Source organism: Ostrinia nubilalis, chromosome 12 (genome assembly GCF_963855985.1).
Source record: "Ostrinia nubilalis chromosome 12, ilOstNubi1.1, whole genome shotgun sequence".
Taxonomy (NCBI): Eukaryota; Metazoa; Arthropoda; class Insecta; order Lepidoptera; family Crambidae; genus Ostrinia; species Ostrinia nubilalis.
In genome coordinates this window covers 7,456,418-7,473,314 of record NC_087099.1, presented here as the reverse complement: position 1 = coordinate 7,473,314, position 16,897 = coordinate 7,456,418, and the positions used below count along the sequence as shown (strand labels likewise).

The window sequence follows — 16,897 nt, the reverse complement described above, 5'->3', positions numbered from 1 at the left end:
TGAAAACTGACGATGAATTGAGCTTTAAGACCTTCGCGTCTAAGATCTCCTGCAAATTATGGGATGCCATGTATTTTTATAACAATAATGAATATTTAATAACTCTTCAGTGGTTAAACTTGTTAACACCTTCCTTAGACTTATGTGTTTATTTATAGTTTATGGCTGATGAACTTGCGATAATGTTTAATTAACATACATTTTCTTAATGAATAGAGTATAATAATAGTCGATTCGGTGTGAAAACTACTATAGTTTTGGTCAAAGTTGCTAACTGATTGGCACGGTCGTAATTTTCCCTTCATTCAAATCAGCGAGAGGCAAAGTAATCTTACCGATGCATTTCCTTTTATAATGCAGCGTATGTGATTAGCTAACGCAATTAAAGAGCAGGAAATGGATAAAGCTGTTGGATATCAAAATCTAGATGCATAGTTCCAACATTTTAAGTGCAAGATAAGGATAGCTTTAGATAAGCGAGCAGTCTGTTTCGACAGCGACCTGTCATACGACATTACGTGTAATTAAAGACTGCATTTCATTCTTGGTAAGAAATATCTTCTAGTTAAGGGGATGATCCGAACTTTATTTATTCAAAAGTTTATTGCACATAAAACTAGGTATGTAGGTAGATAACAAATTAAACTTTTTGAAAGTGACCATCATTTTACTTTTAAACAGATACAGTATTGCATTGACCATTTAGAATGGAATCTAGGGCGTGTGATGTACGCGATCTCCATTTCACCCAACTAACAAAGTTGATGGACTGTATTGATATATCTGGAGCGGCCATGATCGGTAACTGTGAACCGTCTCCCTATTCATTTGCCCGGTGACGAAATCGACGTGATTTAATCAGTTTCCGTCGATACGACGTCCCGACACACCGATTGATTGAAGGTATCAATCTTTGAGTTTCGTGAGCCATGCAGACCGTTACCAACAAAAAAGGGTTCGATCGAGACGCGCGGGTAACGGAAACGGCCACCAGACCAACTCGTCACGTTGCCGACTGACACGAATACCGGTACTAATACACCATGTATTCAATTACCTCCTATCATTGCTCTCCACGTTAAAGAAATTATTACGCCTGCACTACCTTATAACTGTTTGCTTAGTACCGAAGCTGTCAACTAGCGACCGCAGGGCTAGATTATCTAATACTTGATGGCCGCCCCGTGGCCAACAATGCAGCTAAATTTGCAATTAAGTACCTTAAAATTGATTGTCATTACATTGTGTTTAAGTGAGATAGGCGGTTCCAGCTCAAAGCTTTTATGCGAGTTAGGAACTCGTTCACAGACTAAAAAGGTGATTCCGAGGACATTGTTGAAGAAAACATTTTAGAAATCCTTCCGCGACGGCGTAATTTACAAACTCTATCTTCCCTTGCTGGGAACTTAATGTCCATCTTGGCCACTTAGCGTAAAGCTACGTGCAGAGATCGGTAATAATTACTTTGCTTCATGGTTTATAAATTTATGTTACTTATATATGAGGTAAAAATAATGATTATAATTGTTAAACCAGTCATAACTTTTAAATAAGTAAGGTGTGAGAACGATGATTGATTGGAGATTTTTTACGAGTGACCTTATAGCGTGGAATAACTTAAGACTAAAACAATTAATTGCATAAGATTTTAAAACACACAAGCAGAATATCGAAGAAAATCAAGCAAATCGATAATAAAATTTAAGCCCCTACAAAAGAATTTAATAACATCCCCATAAATTCGATTTTGATAGTTTCATTAAACTATAGGTACCTACATAATGTATAGGAATCATGAAAAATTAGGTACGCTAAATTATTTCTCTCCAAAGATTTTAGCTACCTTTGTTTGTATCTTACCTACTTACGGAGGTAGCGAATCGATCATGTTTCATGATAGGATTTAGGTACTCAATAAGATCATGCATCATCATTATTTCAGCCTATGACAGTCTCATCTGAACTCTGTTCATTACTTACTGTGGTATTGTCCTCGAGACGCTGAAAATGTGTCTGAAAACTGTATAATTACCTCTACTGAGATCTAGTGACGTCACCCTGCCTTGCAGCAGGATGTGGTTGGCAGAGTTCTCTGTCCGAATGTCCCAGAATCGTATCGTCTTGTCGAAGTGCCCTGATATGATGGTAGACCCCGCGCCGTCTGACGTCACCAGGTCGTTGCAAGACGATCCAGCGAATTTTGTTTCTGTACCTGTTAAAGTTATGAATCGTTAATAAAAATAGTACCACCATCTTTAAAAATACTAAATAAATAATCTGTCAATAAACAAACAATAAGAAAATAGCAGCATATTATGTTCTGTTGTATACTGTTCGTTCTAGCTAATTTCCGAAACGGCAATACCGATTTTATCTGATGTTAAGGGCACCTAGAAAAATAATTGAAGTTTCGCCATTAATATCAAACTTCTCGGGTAAAGCAGCAAGCAGAAGGTAGTTAAACAAATAGACACCTTTACAAGATGACGTAGTTACCTGTTATTTCTATAAATACAGAGCGCGCTTTCATAGTCAGATGTTATCAGGTGTCATAATTAAAACTCGAGAGATGACTCCATTGATAGTGTGTGCTCGCCTTTAAAGAGCAGTTGCCACTGACAAGTCACATGCCAGCCCTATTAATATGGTCGTTAAAAGTTTAACGTCTATTTTCAATTATTTCAAGCTGGCTATAAAATGTAACAATTAGTTTTTCTTATAAGTACTGATGGTTATCAGTAGCTGCACCCGCAAATTAATATTTTTTTATACATAGGTAACAATACCCAAAATAAAAATATAGTAAGTAATATATGTATTTGGATTCTCCAGTTTGTTCATTTAACCATGATACTATTTATACAAAAAGCATTAAGCATTTTTTTCTGCTACTTACTCGTAACAACAATTTTATCATACGTAGCTATAATAAAGTGTAGTAAAACTATTAAAATGTAGAAGATAACATGATACCATTAAGCATGATTTTTTTTTTTGTAATTATGGAATTAAACTTCCGTGGTGGTAGCTTCCCAGTTCTGTAATGAACCCGATATTGCGTACTAGCAAGTAACGATAATGGCACTAATTCGATTACTATCAATAATTTCTATCAGTCTGCAGGGCCTTTGCCGTTTTATTATAGTAAGAAATAAGCTGTGGTTTTGTTGGTTAACAGCCGTATTGGAAAGATAACAAGTTTTGCTCTAAATTACTAACTGAATTGGACTTTAAAACAGGTCGTTAAGGTGTAGTTTTAGAAACGTGTGTGGCCGGACGAGCGTTTAAATACAGCGATTGAAAGCTCGGTAAGAGCGGTATCGGTTTCAAATTAAAGAGGCGTATATTACTGTATTTGCTATTCAATTAGAATATTTGGATGTGGGTAGTAAAGTGAGTGCGTTTATTGCGCTGCAACTTACACGTTTTACTCCGCAGGTCCCACACTTTTAGGGTCCGGTCGTGACTGCCGGTGATGACTTTAGTGTGCTCCCCGAGGAACTTGGCGGCCATCACTTTCCCACTGTGGCCCGTTAATGTGTGCTGAAACAACAATACAATTAAAAATATTTTATTGAACAAAAAGAATTAACGACGGGAAAATTGATACTGTTTGTGTAAATTGGTATTCACGTATTCAACATAAACGTACACACGTAAGCACACCGTGCTAAAAATTGCGGCGTCCTATGTAGTTGTAATAATATAACATCCTATGTTGTTGTCTATCGACACATAGATTTGTTGATGAAGATTCAGTCTCTTTAACATTTTGATGAAGCGGGTTTCATACATTTATTGCTTATCGCACGAAATAACTTAGCCACCGACATGACACCATAATAAATGTATGAGCTCGTGCCACCGACTAGTGACAAATGTGCGGGGGCGCTGACGTTAATTTGTTTGTATATCCCTATATGATCTGGGGAAATACACGCACGCACCGTCGCGGGCAAAAACTAGTTTATCTACTTGTAAGATTTTATAACTCCTTGGAATGCAAGGACGAAAACAAAAATAATTATATTTTTTTAAAGTGAACATTACAAATTGCTTTTGCAGTTCACGAAATTATTCCTACTTCCTTCAAGTACCGATACGTCATTACCCTTTTTTTTATCCCGCAGTCGTAATTTTAAGATTAGCCGGACAGTGATATTAATAATGGTGATTGACTGCAAGAGAGTTGGAGAAATGCCCACCGAGTTCGAGCGCTTTATTGGCCATAAATCTAATTTTAAATCATAAACGCACTCATGCGCAGCCGGGACCGGGCCAGACAGGTATCAATATAATACGAGTACTGTGAACCGGACATTATACACCAATTGTCTATGACTTAAACTAGATCTAGATATGGAAAGGTAATAGCATTTTCTAGAACCACATCCTGAGAGTTGGAATAATGTTTACTGTATCGCATATTGACTCCAACTTTAGTCTTAACATTGCCAGCGTACTACATATAACCTGTCTAATGAATCATGTATGATTCATATTCTGTTAAACTATTGTGCCTTTGTTTACACGGACACGAGCGAACTCAAAATAAACCGGTCGGTTGTCATGCGAATATTTTAAAAAGGTGTGAATTTTCAAAAAGGCGTTGTGTGAGTATAAAAACTGTGGCAAAGTTAGTCGGCGAAGCGGTGGGCAGCAGCTACCGTGTATCGTTCGAGCCATTTACACGGCGCTACCGGCTGCGAGCCACCGACAACGATTATTGTCTTCGCTTTATAGCCTCGTGATCCTAACAGCTTCACTCGGCGGCCGACCGCTCGAACGCTCACGAACCAAATCGCCGCAACTTATTTGCATTTAGATTGTCTAATAATTAGCTTGCAAAATTATCTCACAACATAATTATTTAAGTAGGCAAAAAACAATTAAATTGAATATTTGAAACAGAAACACGACTAAAAACAAAAGGATCGCGGCCAATCCCAACAGTGTAACCGAGATACAATAGAGCGATAGCGCTCGTATAATTTTCCAGAGCCACTGCGTAATGAGCAGCCTGATGCGAACCGAAAGAACCAATGAACTTATAAGGCGATCTAGTCTATTTGCCGAGTTCTGATGAGATTTATAAGAAAGCTCGTAAAAACCATTCCGAGGCAATACACGTACTGAAATGGCCGTCAACCAAAGCGCTCCGCCTTTTCAAACAATTCATTGGCCTGAGGGAAAAGTGCCACAATAATAGAGTGAAGTGCAGTGAGGGCCATATTAGACTTACAATGGGGTCATTTACCGACGTTATGGGTTTTGCATGACGCTAGATAGGATTCAGGTAAGTACTGGAGTAACAGAACACATTAAAGTCTCACTAAATCAAATACGTGTCGAGATTTCTCCGACAAATGTCACTTACTTAAGGCGATTAGAGTCCTCAATCCGCGTCAAATGGGCATTTTGTAAAGCCTACTCCTCTTTTACTGCTGGACAGAAATAGTTGAAAAAAATATATGTTATACAACAGTTCAAGGACTACATTTGTGACGTTTGAATTTTCGCTACGTCTCTTTGTTTTGGATTAAAAAAATAAATACGGGACATCGATTTTTTACTTAAATTCCCTACTCCTCCAAAACGGCTATGTTAATTTAAAAGATTTTTACACGAATAGATTAGGAATTCTTTAATCTTTAAATGACACGTTGCGTTTTTCAATCGAACATTACTTTCATTCATAAATTTTACTTTTGATAAATTCCGAACGTTTTGCTGTTGAGGGGGCCTTCGCGGGGTGCGGGCGGCAGTCGGCCGCTGGCCTTCAGACGGGGAGGTTGTGTCACTCGCTGCAAACTGACATTAGCGATCAAAATGAATTTTTTCTTTGGCTGAGTTGCACCACCTGACGTGACCTAACTTTGACCGTAGCTTTGGCGATAACCGGTGTTTTTTTGTATGGAGTTTGACAGATTTTTGACCTTTGTCAAATTTACAATAAGATGGTGCAACCTAGTTTTTGGTTGACAATAGTTTTTATGTCAGAGTTGTTCATAGAGCACGTTCAGTCAGACGATACGATTGAATTAAGGCATGCTCGGACGCTATTATCTACCTAAATAGAATCTATTAGTATAAAAAAATCGACTCCAAAAAAAAACGGCACTAGTTAGGGAAAAGTTGAAAATATATTCCGTTATTTACTAGGCCTTTGCAATCAGTAACCATATTAAGAGCGAGTCAGAATCAGTAACTTAATCGATTTACGTGAAGAAAACAATTTATATTTTTCATACTTAGGCTTGGCGCAAATGGGCCATTTAGAATTAGATTTTCAATATGTTTCTTCGCGAAAATACTGCAGTTAAAAAAATAAGATAAAGTGATATTGATAAATTGTTCTATAGAGCTTATTAAAAAATGTGGATACTGATTACAAATGCCCGTATATCATGATTGATATGTTCGGAGTCGGTGACAGCCTACCTTTTCAACCGACTTCAAAAAAGGAGGAGGTTCTCAATTCGACCCGTATGTTTTTTTTTTTTTTTTTTTTTTTTTTTTTTTTCTATGTTTGTTACGCGATAACTCCGCCAATTATGAACCGATTTGAACAAATCTTTTTTCGGCGTATAGGTAATACCTCAAGGGTGGTCCCATTTAAATTTAATAATAAAAAAAACAACCCCCAGGGTTGGAAAATTGGGGATGAACTTTTTTATACGCAATATCTCCGCCGATTATAAACCAATTTGAACGATTATTTTTTTGTTGAATAGGTATTATTAAAAGGGTGGTTTCATGCGTATTTGAAGAAAATATTTCACCCCCAAGGGTGGAAAATTGGGGATGAACTTTTTTATACGCAATATCTCCGCCGATTATGAACCAATTTTTTTTGGTCTCAATGTACTGCCTACCTTCAGTGGTAACATCAAGGTAATAATTAGTTAACTAAAAAGCAAGAAATAAGTAAAATTTTATAAAAAAAAATAAAACCGACTCCAAAAAACCTACACTAAAAAGTAGAAAAATAATTACTAATTACCTACTTATTTATTAGGACGAATTATTAATATTTATGTAGGTATACCATGATTGATACTTTTGGAGTCGGTGCAGGCAAACTTTGCATGTTTCATAATCTTGGCACCGACTCCAGAAGTATCAATCATGGTATACCTACATAAATATTAATAATTCGTCCTAATAAATAAGTAGGTAATTAGTAATTATTTTTCTACTTTTTAGTGTAGGTTTTTTGGAGTCGGTTTTATTTTTGGTGATTCGTTTTGGAGTTGGTTTTAATTTTTGGTGAAAATTAATTTATTTCATGCCTTTAGTAGACTATAGGTACTCAATAGACCTTGTTGTTGCCACTGAAGGTGCATAGGTACACAGTACATTGATACCATATTTTTCATGTTAAATGCAAATAAACTTCCCTAAATTACCTAACCATGAAACGTACCTATAGGCTATAATAATTAAAAAGTTTCGTCGATAAAAACTGAAATCCTCTTATAAGATGATGAATTTTAGGAGCATGTCATGAAACTAAAATTATTACCTAGCATACAAAAACTTGTTTAAAAAAATGTTTTTTCTTTTAATTTATTTTTTTATTTATGATGCGGAATTTGCTGCGACGTAGTAGCAAAGATTTTTCGTTATGTAGCTCGTAATAATTTCGAAGAATAGGGATGTTTCCTGGGTAAAGCAAGAGTTTGAATTAGTCCGTCGGTCAACTTACCAAAAAAATACTTTAAATGTATTTTTCACTTTTTTAAACTTATGAAAATTTAAAGAGATAAAGCGCGCCAAAGTTCAGAAGAGGCACATGACGTTAAGGCGTGCTTAAAATTGTTGCGATTTGTGACATCACGCGGAATTTCATCGCATCATAACTTCGTAATTACTTGTTTGTTGACAAATAAAAATATCCCGTGTCCAATATTTTTTGATAGTGTAATTAACGGACTAAAAGTGTTTTTTTTAAAGAAACTAGCCTATTCCTACGGCCACATTCCAGCTCCATCATCAGACCCTGTTTGCCTTTGAGAATTGAAGTAGGTAGGTACTCGTGATTTTTAAAGTAGCTTACTTACTTAATATTACTTACTTATATTTATATAAATAAATAAATACAAATCAAACGAGCCTAAACTCGATGGAATCGTTTAATCCCGGAGGAGGAGGAGGAGTTGCTATTTGGCCACTGGCATTCCAGTTCTATCATCAGATCGACTCCATGTCATCACAATATTGCATTGTCATCCGAATTACATGTAGCTATATCCAAAATTTTAACTCAATTAGTTGTTGAAGGATTTCTAATAAAAAGACGAGATTGTCATTTTCAGTTTATTCTTCATAAGTGACACAAAGAGAATGACAATAGACAAAAGAAGAAACATTTGCTTTTTTAAACCATAGACAATACTACTATGTGTTCCAATACCTACAGTTGTCGTCAGGAAGTTGGTCTAACAAATTCAGCTTGCAAGATTCCACCCGAAGTTACCTACATATTACATGTCGGCTGAACCGACAAAAACATTAGAAAATTTACGAAAAAAATATTTAATTTAAAAATTTAAAAAATACCTTTACGCCTGAGTTAAGTGACACCGATATCAAGATTCATCAATTAAAGTTTAAAATAATAGGCAGTAATGTCATGAAAAAAGAGCTTCTATTCTGTATCTACCTATGCCCGTGTAATTTTGATCGGTGTCAAATCGGAGTTTTCGTGCGGGGTGCGCGGGTGTTTCGCGCGGCGTGAAGGTCAAACGCCCAAGGTCATTGAGGACTCTAATCGCCTTAAATGGCAGGTAGAGCTTTTGTGAACAAGTTAACAACTCAGCAAAATCGGTTTTGTGATGATAAGATATTTTAAACATCAATATAGTTAAATCACAACAGAACCATATGCCTGCCAATACGAATTAGAAAAGCCATGAATCTCGTTCGGTACAGGCAGTCTATTAGTTATAATTAACAAACATTCTCACTGGAACCATGACGTCGCCCTAGCAGATTTATAACACGAGTTTATGCATAACATGACAGGCTTGTAGTTAAACAATCCGGGCACGCTCAAAATGTCTCCATAACTCGGTGGTAATGCGCGCGCGGACGGCTGACCCGCTCTCGCTGCTCTTAATTACAGACAAAACGCTCCGTTATCGGGCGGCGGTCAGCAAGTTTCATTCCATTTACGTACTGGAAACAGTAACATAAACAAAGGCCAGGACGCATAGCGCAGCGAACAGCGCTCTGCACTCGTCCGGCCCAATATCGGAGTACCGCATGGCGATCAGCCGCGTTTTTCCGCCCGCCTAACGACAACTCGCGCGTGTACCGTTCCACCCGCTACTCGCTGCCCACATCCAACCATTAACAGTCATTACAGTAATTGCACGAATTCAATTTTGGCACGTATACATTCTACCACGTGTCGCATGTTTCGGTTCTGAATTCTTACCAGAGAACGGTGCTTGAATTAAATTCAACTTGAAAAAAGTTAATTCTGACTTGACAAATGGCATCTGGATTTTTCAAAGGTTTAAAACATTTGTCGGTTGGTAAAGCAGGAGATGAATGAGGTGGTTAATCGCATCAAGGCATTTTATTGCACGCGGACGCCTGTGCGACTGGACCCGGATTACGGGCATAACGCAAACTCATAAAGTTGGGTCCTGTCTAAGCGGAGAGGAGGAATTAATTAAATTTAATTCACGGTGTTCCCAGTGCGCGCGCAACGGGACCTTATTATCGCTATTGAAATTTATAGTATAAGGGCTAATTAAGAGTAGGTAAGTACCTACAGTGATTTGGTTGGTTCGTCCCGTCACGAGTGCGGAGCGCGGGTAGTGTACTCCGCTTTCGGCGGGACGCGCCGGCGGTGACCGCGCGATAGCAGGGCCACACTAATTGAGGGGGTTAGGCGATATCATCCGGACAAGGCCCGCCGACTTAACGAGCTAATACGGGACGATGCCGCCGCTCTCTCGCGAATAGCTTTCCAATGCAAGGGAGCCTAATAAATTGTACGATTCATTGGATCGAGACGACAATACATAATAGAATTAGCCATGCTAATTGAACAATGGTTCATATCGTTAGACAATTATCTCCGTTATTAGTTGGAGTAATTCAGTGGGGGTTGGTTATTTGTAGCATTGAAATCATTTCCATACACTAAATGCCTCAAATTTAAATAGGTACCTAATTCGAATGTGTATGTTAGTCAATAGTTTCAGAATTTGCTTAGTTCATTAAAATTGGGAAAATCATGAAGATTTTCCAAAGACATACACGTGCGTGTATGTAGAGGGCTGCTATGTAGGTAGAGTTCTAAGTTCCTGAAAACAAGACTATATCTGAGTGCTATCAAAATCGGTATTGTGATACGTGTTTACTGTTGTAATTTTGCTTCTTTTATTTATTCCTGGACTGCACAGTTCAAGGAGTAACAAATAGTCATGTATTACCATCTAAAACAATGCCGCTGATCCGCGCAACATCGATTCGTTACACTTATCTGAAAGCTATGAATTTGAATATCCGAGTGGCCGTTGAATGTATAAATATCGTACGTGAGCCGCGCAAAATGGCTCACTCCTTATAAATCAGTCGATTTGAATTGCGCTCCCCTCATTAGCGATTCAAACTACGAAGCCTTCTGGAGAAATACACAACTTATTACTTTGCCTACAAAATTGAACATTGTATACGAAATATACGCTCAGATCTACCATCGCCATATTGGCTTATCGTTTGCAGATTAACAAATGATTTCATTAATTGAGTTTACCGTAAACTCCGTTACGTTTTGCATTTTGTTAGCGTGCTACAGAGAGGTAGAGCGTGGAACTACAGAAAGTGTCAAGCGATTAAAATGACTTGTCAACCGAGGTGAGAGTGAAAAGATTATGATTCTTGAAACGTAGCGTCTATCAGCACTTTCCATCAGAAGACTATGGGTCAGCGTGCACGAGACTCCATGAGTTACAGTAAATCTCTCTTAATTTGATGACATGAGAAGCGCGGTGAAAATGAAAGCGTTCGTGGAAAGCATGTACATAAAGGTTATTTATATGAGAACCGAATCGACTAAGTGAGATAATAGAGCGATCCCTTTTTTATTCGATAAATAAATACCTAAATGAGCCTTCGATTTAGCTAACACGGCCGTTACGGCGGCAAATTAACTCGATCCAATTATTCATATTCTAGGTACATAAAGCGTATAATACTCGTATAAACAGCAGCTAAAACGAAGTTAAAAATAACATTGAAAAAGATGTACACCACATTATAAAGTTACATTTTATGTGGCGATTTCATGTTTTATAACTTGTTTAGAGCTAATTTAAAAACTTTTTGTAAGCGCCAGAAAATAAAATTAACGATTTCGTTTCATATTTCGGACCAAAACATTTCATTTAATAAATTGATTTGTAAATAAACTTCTAATTACTCTCCATGTTTACGACTATAATGTTTGCAAACATTTCAAGCAAAATTTATAATAACTGCTGCTAAACGATATCGTCAAAAATCTGAGATGAGAAATTAAAAACAGATTTTTTATACTGATTACGTTTTATTACTTATTAATGATGTAACAAGACGCAAATTTCTCAGTGAGTGCATCTTGATGCAACTGTTGCATGTATGCACACGATGTCGTATCAGTTTTGATTTATAGTCACCATTATATCAACGAGGCGGTTGTAACTTGCTTTTCATAGGCTTATAATTTTCATTCATTTCCGTGGAAGAAGTTGCGTTTATTGAAATGCTGTTCGCATAGGAGATGCGTGGCGCCTGCATTGTTTTTGTAATTAGAGGTCCAATTATGCGTTTGTTCCCTAGAGTTCTAGACACGTTGTTGATCTGGGCGTTTCTGGTTACTTCCTGGTGGGTTTTATCGCGGCGCATAAACAAAGACAGGTGGGCTAAATCATGGCGGCGCGCACTATGAGGAGCGACAACCTGATGCAATCAACGAGTGGTCGCCGCGGGGGCGCGCTGTATTACTGCTGGCTGGCGAACGCGGCGGGGCGACATTGTATGCATACGTTGCACGTTAAGTAGCGCATTAGATGCTTTTGAATTACATAAGTATTAGTAGAGTGGTGCTTGATCGTCAGCTACGGCTATTACATGGACATAACGGACGTCTATCTTTCAATAGCAATTAGCTTTACGCTTAAAGAGTTAAGAATGTATAATGCACATAATACCTGTAAGCATGTCAATTTGTTACCGAGTTTCACAATCATAGAGCAGTCAAGCAGCGTGGTAAACGGAACAGAATTATTCAAAGCTTATTATATTTAAATTAGAATACTTCACCGCTGTTTGTTCCAAGGAGGTCGGTGTTGTCTTAAGCTGGAATGATTGTTTCATGCAAGCTTAACACAATAATACCGTTTGACGACAATATGCCCCAAGGGCGACTTATCCAATCTACGATAACACAGCTATGCTGAGTAGCGTTACAATGGCGAATTGCGATCAACATCAAACCGTGCGCGGCGGAAATTGATTTCAAACCACTATTTTACTTATTTCGAAGAAGAATACCTGAAAAATTAATGGATAGACTATTGAACAGAAATAAATACACTAAAACTTACTAATGACTAACATGGGTATCGAGTTCTACGTTATTAATTAAAGAATGATTTAAAGAGGAGGTCGAGAACTAAAATCGTACGACTTTTATTTGCAAGTCTATAATTCGTAATTGAACAATTTAGAAAGCAAGTTTAAATCGGTTTGTACTCGCCGACAATATACATTTTGTTAGGCGAATCCAATGAATGTTGCCAAATGGATTATTAATATGGTAATTTCATTTCCTATTTAGATGAGGTAAGTCGGATCCTTATCTATGAAGTGGGTAATTAAATGAATATTAATTTGGATAAGGAACAGATAGATGAATTATTTTAAATGGTATAACAGAAGATTCGCGGTCATCGTGCCGCGTGAGAATTTCAACTTATATTCAGAATATTAAGCACAATTTTGTTGGATAGTTTTTGCTAGCTAATTGATTTGTTGTGTTACCGTTGGGAGTGTATAATTTGATATCATTACAAAAAGAGCATTTTGTGTTTTGCTTTGAAATCATTTTAAGATCAAACACGCCCCTTGTCAGTCTTAATATCTTTTCCTTTCTCCGTTACTATGTAATTAAAGTAAGGTTATTTAATGTGCTAATGTTCGACGCTACAGCCGTTATACGAAGTTCTGATTGGTTCGGCATTTCTTATTTTTGTTTCCTTTGAGGACTTAATAAAAACTCTTAAAAAACGAATGTTTCGTGTTTTTTTAGTTATGACCCAAATTCTGTTTCTATGTCATTTTAGATCAAATAAACAAACAGTAGCGTCACCAATAGAGCTTTCATTTCACCATCATACCTGATCACAACAATTTATTAGAACAAACAACAGTTCCGACAATTTAGACACAATGATAGAGTGTTTCCACAGCACCTTCCGACGCCGACTATAATGAGTAGTTAACCCACAAACAAAGTAACCTTTCATCCATTATCAGCGCATTCTCACATTTAATTTATAAATTGGCTGCGTGATTCCGTCGCATTAAGTACTAGTAGAGTCTATGGGCGCTGCGCTCGCGCATCCACTTCTGAGCATGATCAATATGAGACCTATCCATTTCATACCACTATTTTATACTTCGTTAGGAACTAACAGGTCGACTTTCGAACGGTAAAGAGCTATCACTTCGTTACTCTAACATTTACCATCCGTAATTTCAAAACGTAATGATACGACTGAAATTCATCGAGATTAAATTATATGCAATTGTATTTTATGGGGCGCTAAAATAAAGTGTGTCGGCTGATCGGCTCCCACCTTCATTGTACTCATTAATCAATTTCGCAATATAATTAATGATTAATTCTGAAATCTTTCCACCACGCGTGTTATTTGGATTTAGTTATTTACAATTTGAACTGATTTACTTTTGCTGGTGCGGTTACCGTTGTAATGATCGTTTTATTCGCATCATAATAAAGAAAGTACGTAATAACAGATATAGACCTTAACGAACCGAGCCCAAATTAAAAGTCAATAAACATTTATTGCTGAATCAACTTGTTAAGAAATCCCAAAATAAATTAGCAACAAATTAATAAAAATTTACGATATGTTTCTGATTACAATTTAGATCCGTATCCAATTTAATGAATTAATATACGCATATCGAGGTCAAGCCGGCAAAAATTATATATGACTATAATTAATGGCCAGGACATTAATATATTAAGTGAAAATAAATCAAAACTGTGTGTCCAAATGAACCGTTGACTTAAAGATGAGACAGCCATCAAAATTCCTGCTTGTTGTTTAGTACTCGAGATGATATATTGCTGTAATTAATTTATATTAGGAAAGCGAGCAGCTCCTTGCTAAAATTATGGAAAGAAATTGATGGTATTTTTGCGATTAGTGTCAACTCGTAAAGTGGGGGTATAAATCAATGTAAATATGTGCCTAAGTGTACCGTTGGCTGCAAAATGAACAGTTAGTCAATTAACGAAATATCTTGGGGAGCGAGCGGCCCGCGCGCGCCGGTACCGCGCCGCACTTGTCGTGCCCGCTCCTGTTTTATGTTTTGTGCACGCGCACACACATTATCAAAACCATCAAAGAAATGCACCACGTAGATGCCTCCACGCAGATATCAGTGCGAGCTTTAATTAAATAAATTAAGTAGGAGCATTTAGTGCTTTCATTTTTTCTTTTCACACTAAGTGTGGATATTTTAAGCCAAATGGAACGAGAAAATAAAATGTTTGTACATGCGTGTGAAATACCACAATTTACAGCAAATTCTACTTCCTCCATAAAATGTAGAGATTTATTCGCAGTCACCACATAGGTATCTAAACGACTGTGAATTTCAAAAGTAATATCGTAGTGTAATGATATCACAATATTATTACACCAATGATTGTGTTTATTGTGTGTGTGTGTCGCGCTAAAAGCTTATTCATATTTGTAGGAGATAGTAGATAGATATTACCGTAGCCGTAGCGTGTTGCATTGTAGCCGTTTTAGGCGTAGCACGCTGCGAGGAATGACTTCGGCATCGGGTACTGAGTTCACCATTATTAATTACATTTGGTTTAACAAACAAGAGGTCCGGTAGCCGGAGGGTGCGGGGCGCGCGGGCGCGGGGAGGGCCGCGCACGACGCGACATCTACCGCCGATTTATGTGTGGGAAGCGCGGGTCGTGACCCCGGGACACGAAAATTATTAATTACCAACATAAATCGGCAACATTAACTATCTGGAGCAGGGAACTGCTCCTGGCGCATTCCCAGCGCGAAAGAGGCACGCATTCGAGTTCAAATTGCTACAAGTTAATAACAGATAAACATGAAATAGGGATCACATTAAATATGAAATGACTGTTTTAAATGGCACCTTAAAAGCTCCATGAATATTAACTGCTAAGGATAACATTAAATAATAATTGTTTGTTAGGTAGTTGCGGCTTATTATTGGGTACAAAACTAATTACACAAACGTGCAAATGGCAAGTACCGAATAGTAAAATCGAAAGCAGAGAATCATTATTATTGATGGGTAAAATTTCGCACGGCAATCTGTTGATGCATGTTAAAATCCAGGTCGCAAAGGTGTATATCATTCCACAATAAATTTCGCGAGTCACTCAATTTAAAACAAAAAAAAAAAAATTGAAAACGGTAATATAAATTACCGATGCAGCGGGCGCCCCGTAAATCGATAAATCTGAAATCCACAACCGAAACATTCAAAATAGTTTCGCACGCTCATGTAAAATTGCCCAGCCAAGTATGCGGTAAAACCAAAATTGGGCGGTCGTGAAATGATGTGACCGTGTTACAGATGCTGGTAATGCCTTTATGGCGTGCCAACACCATCTCTAATGTGCTTATAATGGCAATATCGGGCACCGTGTGAGTGCTAAGTAATTGATAGAGCAACTTGCATTGTCTTTGTTATTAGCCGCGGCCGCGCGAGCGAGCGCGCAAACATTGTTACCGCTCGTGTCGTAAATAGAATTAATTAATGCAAAGCGACGCTAATTAATTTCGAATTCTAATGCCGTTTATTATTGTTTGTGGACTTTTTTAAGCTTACTGCGTTTTAAGTGGCTTTTAGCGTCACATTATGACAGAAATAAAAGACATTTCTATTATTTTTACAACAGTAGCAAAGATTGCAAACGTCAGTATTAATGACCAATGACAACTTTTACAAATGAACCACATATAAAATGACTGCAATAAATCTGAACACTCCTACATAGCTAATATCTTAAAAGCATCTTATAGAGGTGTTAAGTGTAAACAAGCGGAAGACATTTATATTATTTTTTGTCGCAGTTTTAAACTCGTTCAAAAAGTTAAATTCTCTAGTTACTTCGGACACGAATTTGAGCACTTACTCGTGTGTTTTTTATCATACAGCAATAATTCTTATTTTTTTGCGGTTCGATTAATGAAGACATTAGGAGTTCGTTCACGGACGACGCTATCGTGCTCTACATGGCGTCAGTCGTTATTAAAACGTAATAATCGAATTATTTACAGCGCGTATCAATTTCCGCTCATAAACGATAGCCTTCCAACTATTTTAAATTTGTATTAAATCAATTATGCCTCATGAATTGATTAACATGTAGTAATTATATCAATTCACACATGCCTGTTAGTTGTAGCGCCGCTGGAGCGATAAGGCTGTGTAATGGTTTGCTACTACATATTATGATCTTTAATCGTTTCACATTAGCGAGCTAAAATTAATTTTCTTACATAATCATGCTATGGAAGGGTCAACGTTTTAGTAATAGGGTACAGGAATTCTATGTACAAGACGCAAAAGCATCTTGACTTTC

General features: G+C 37.3%; 1 protein-coding gene across 2 annotated transcripts in view; it reads right to left on the bottom strand.

Annotated features, from left to right (window-relative positions):
* LOC135076870 (autophagy-related protein 16-1) overlaps positions 1-16,897 on the bottom strand; it is a 190,936-nt gene that overhangs the window by 28,611 nt on the left and 145,428 nt on the right. For both annotated transcript variants that reach the window (XM_063971345.1, XM_063971346.1), the window contains 2 exons: positions 3,423-3,543; positions 2,033-2,212 (listed from right to left, as the gene is read on the bottom strand). In XM_063971345.1, the coding sequence (XP_063827415.1) occupies positions 2,033-2,212; positions 3,423-3,543 (301 nt within the window). The remainder of the gene's footprint in view (positions 1-2,032; positions 2,213-3,422; positions 3,544-16,897) is intronic.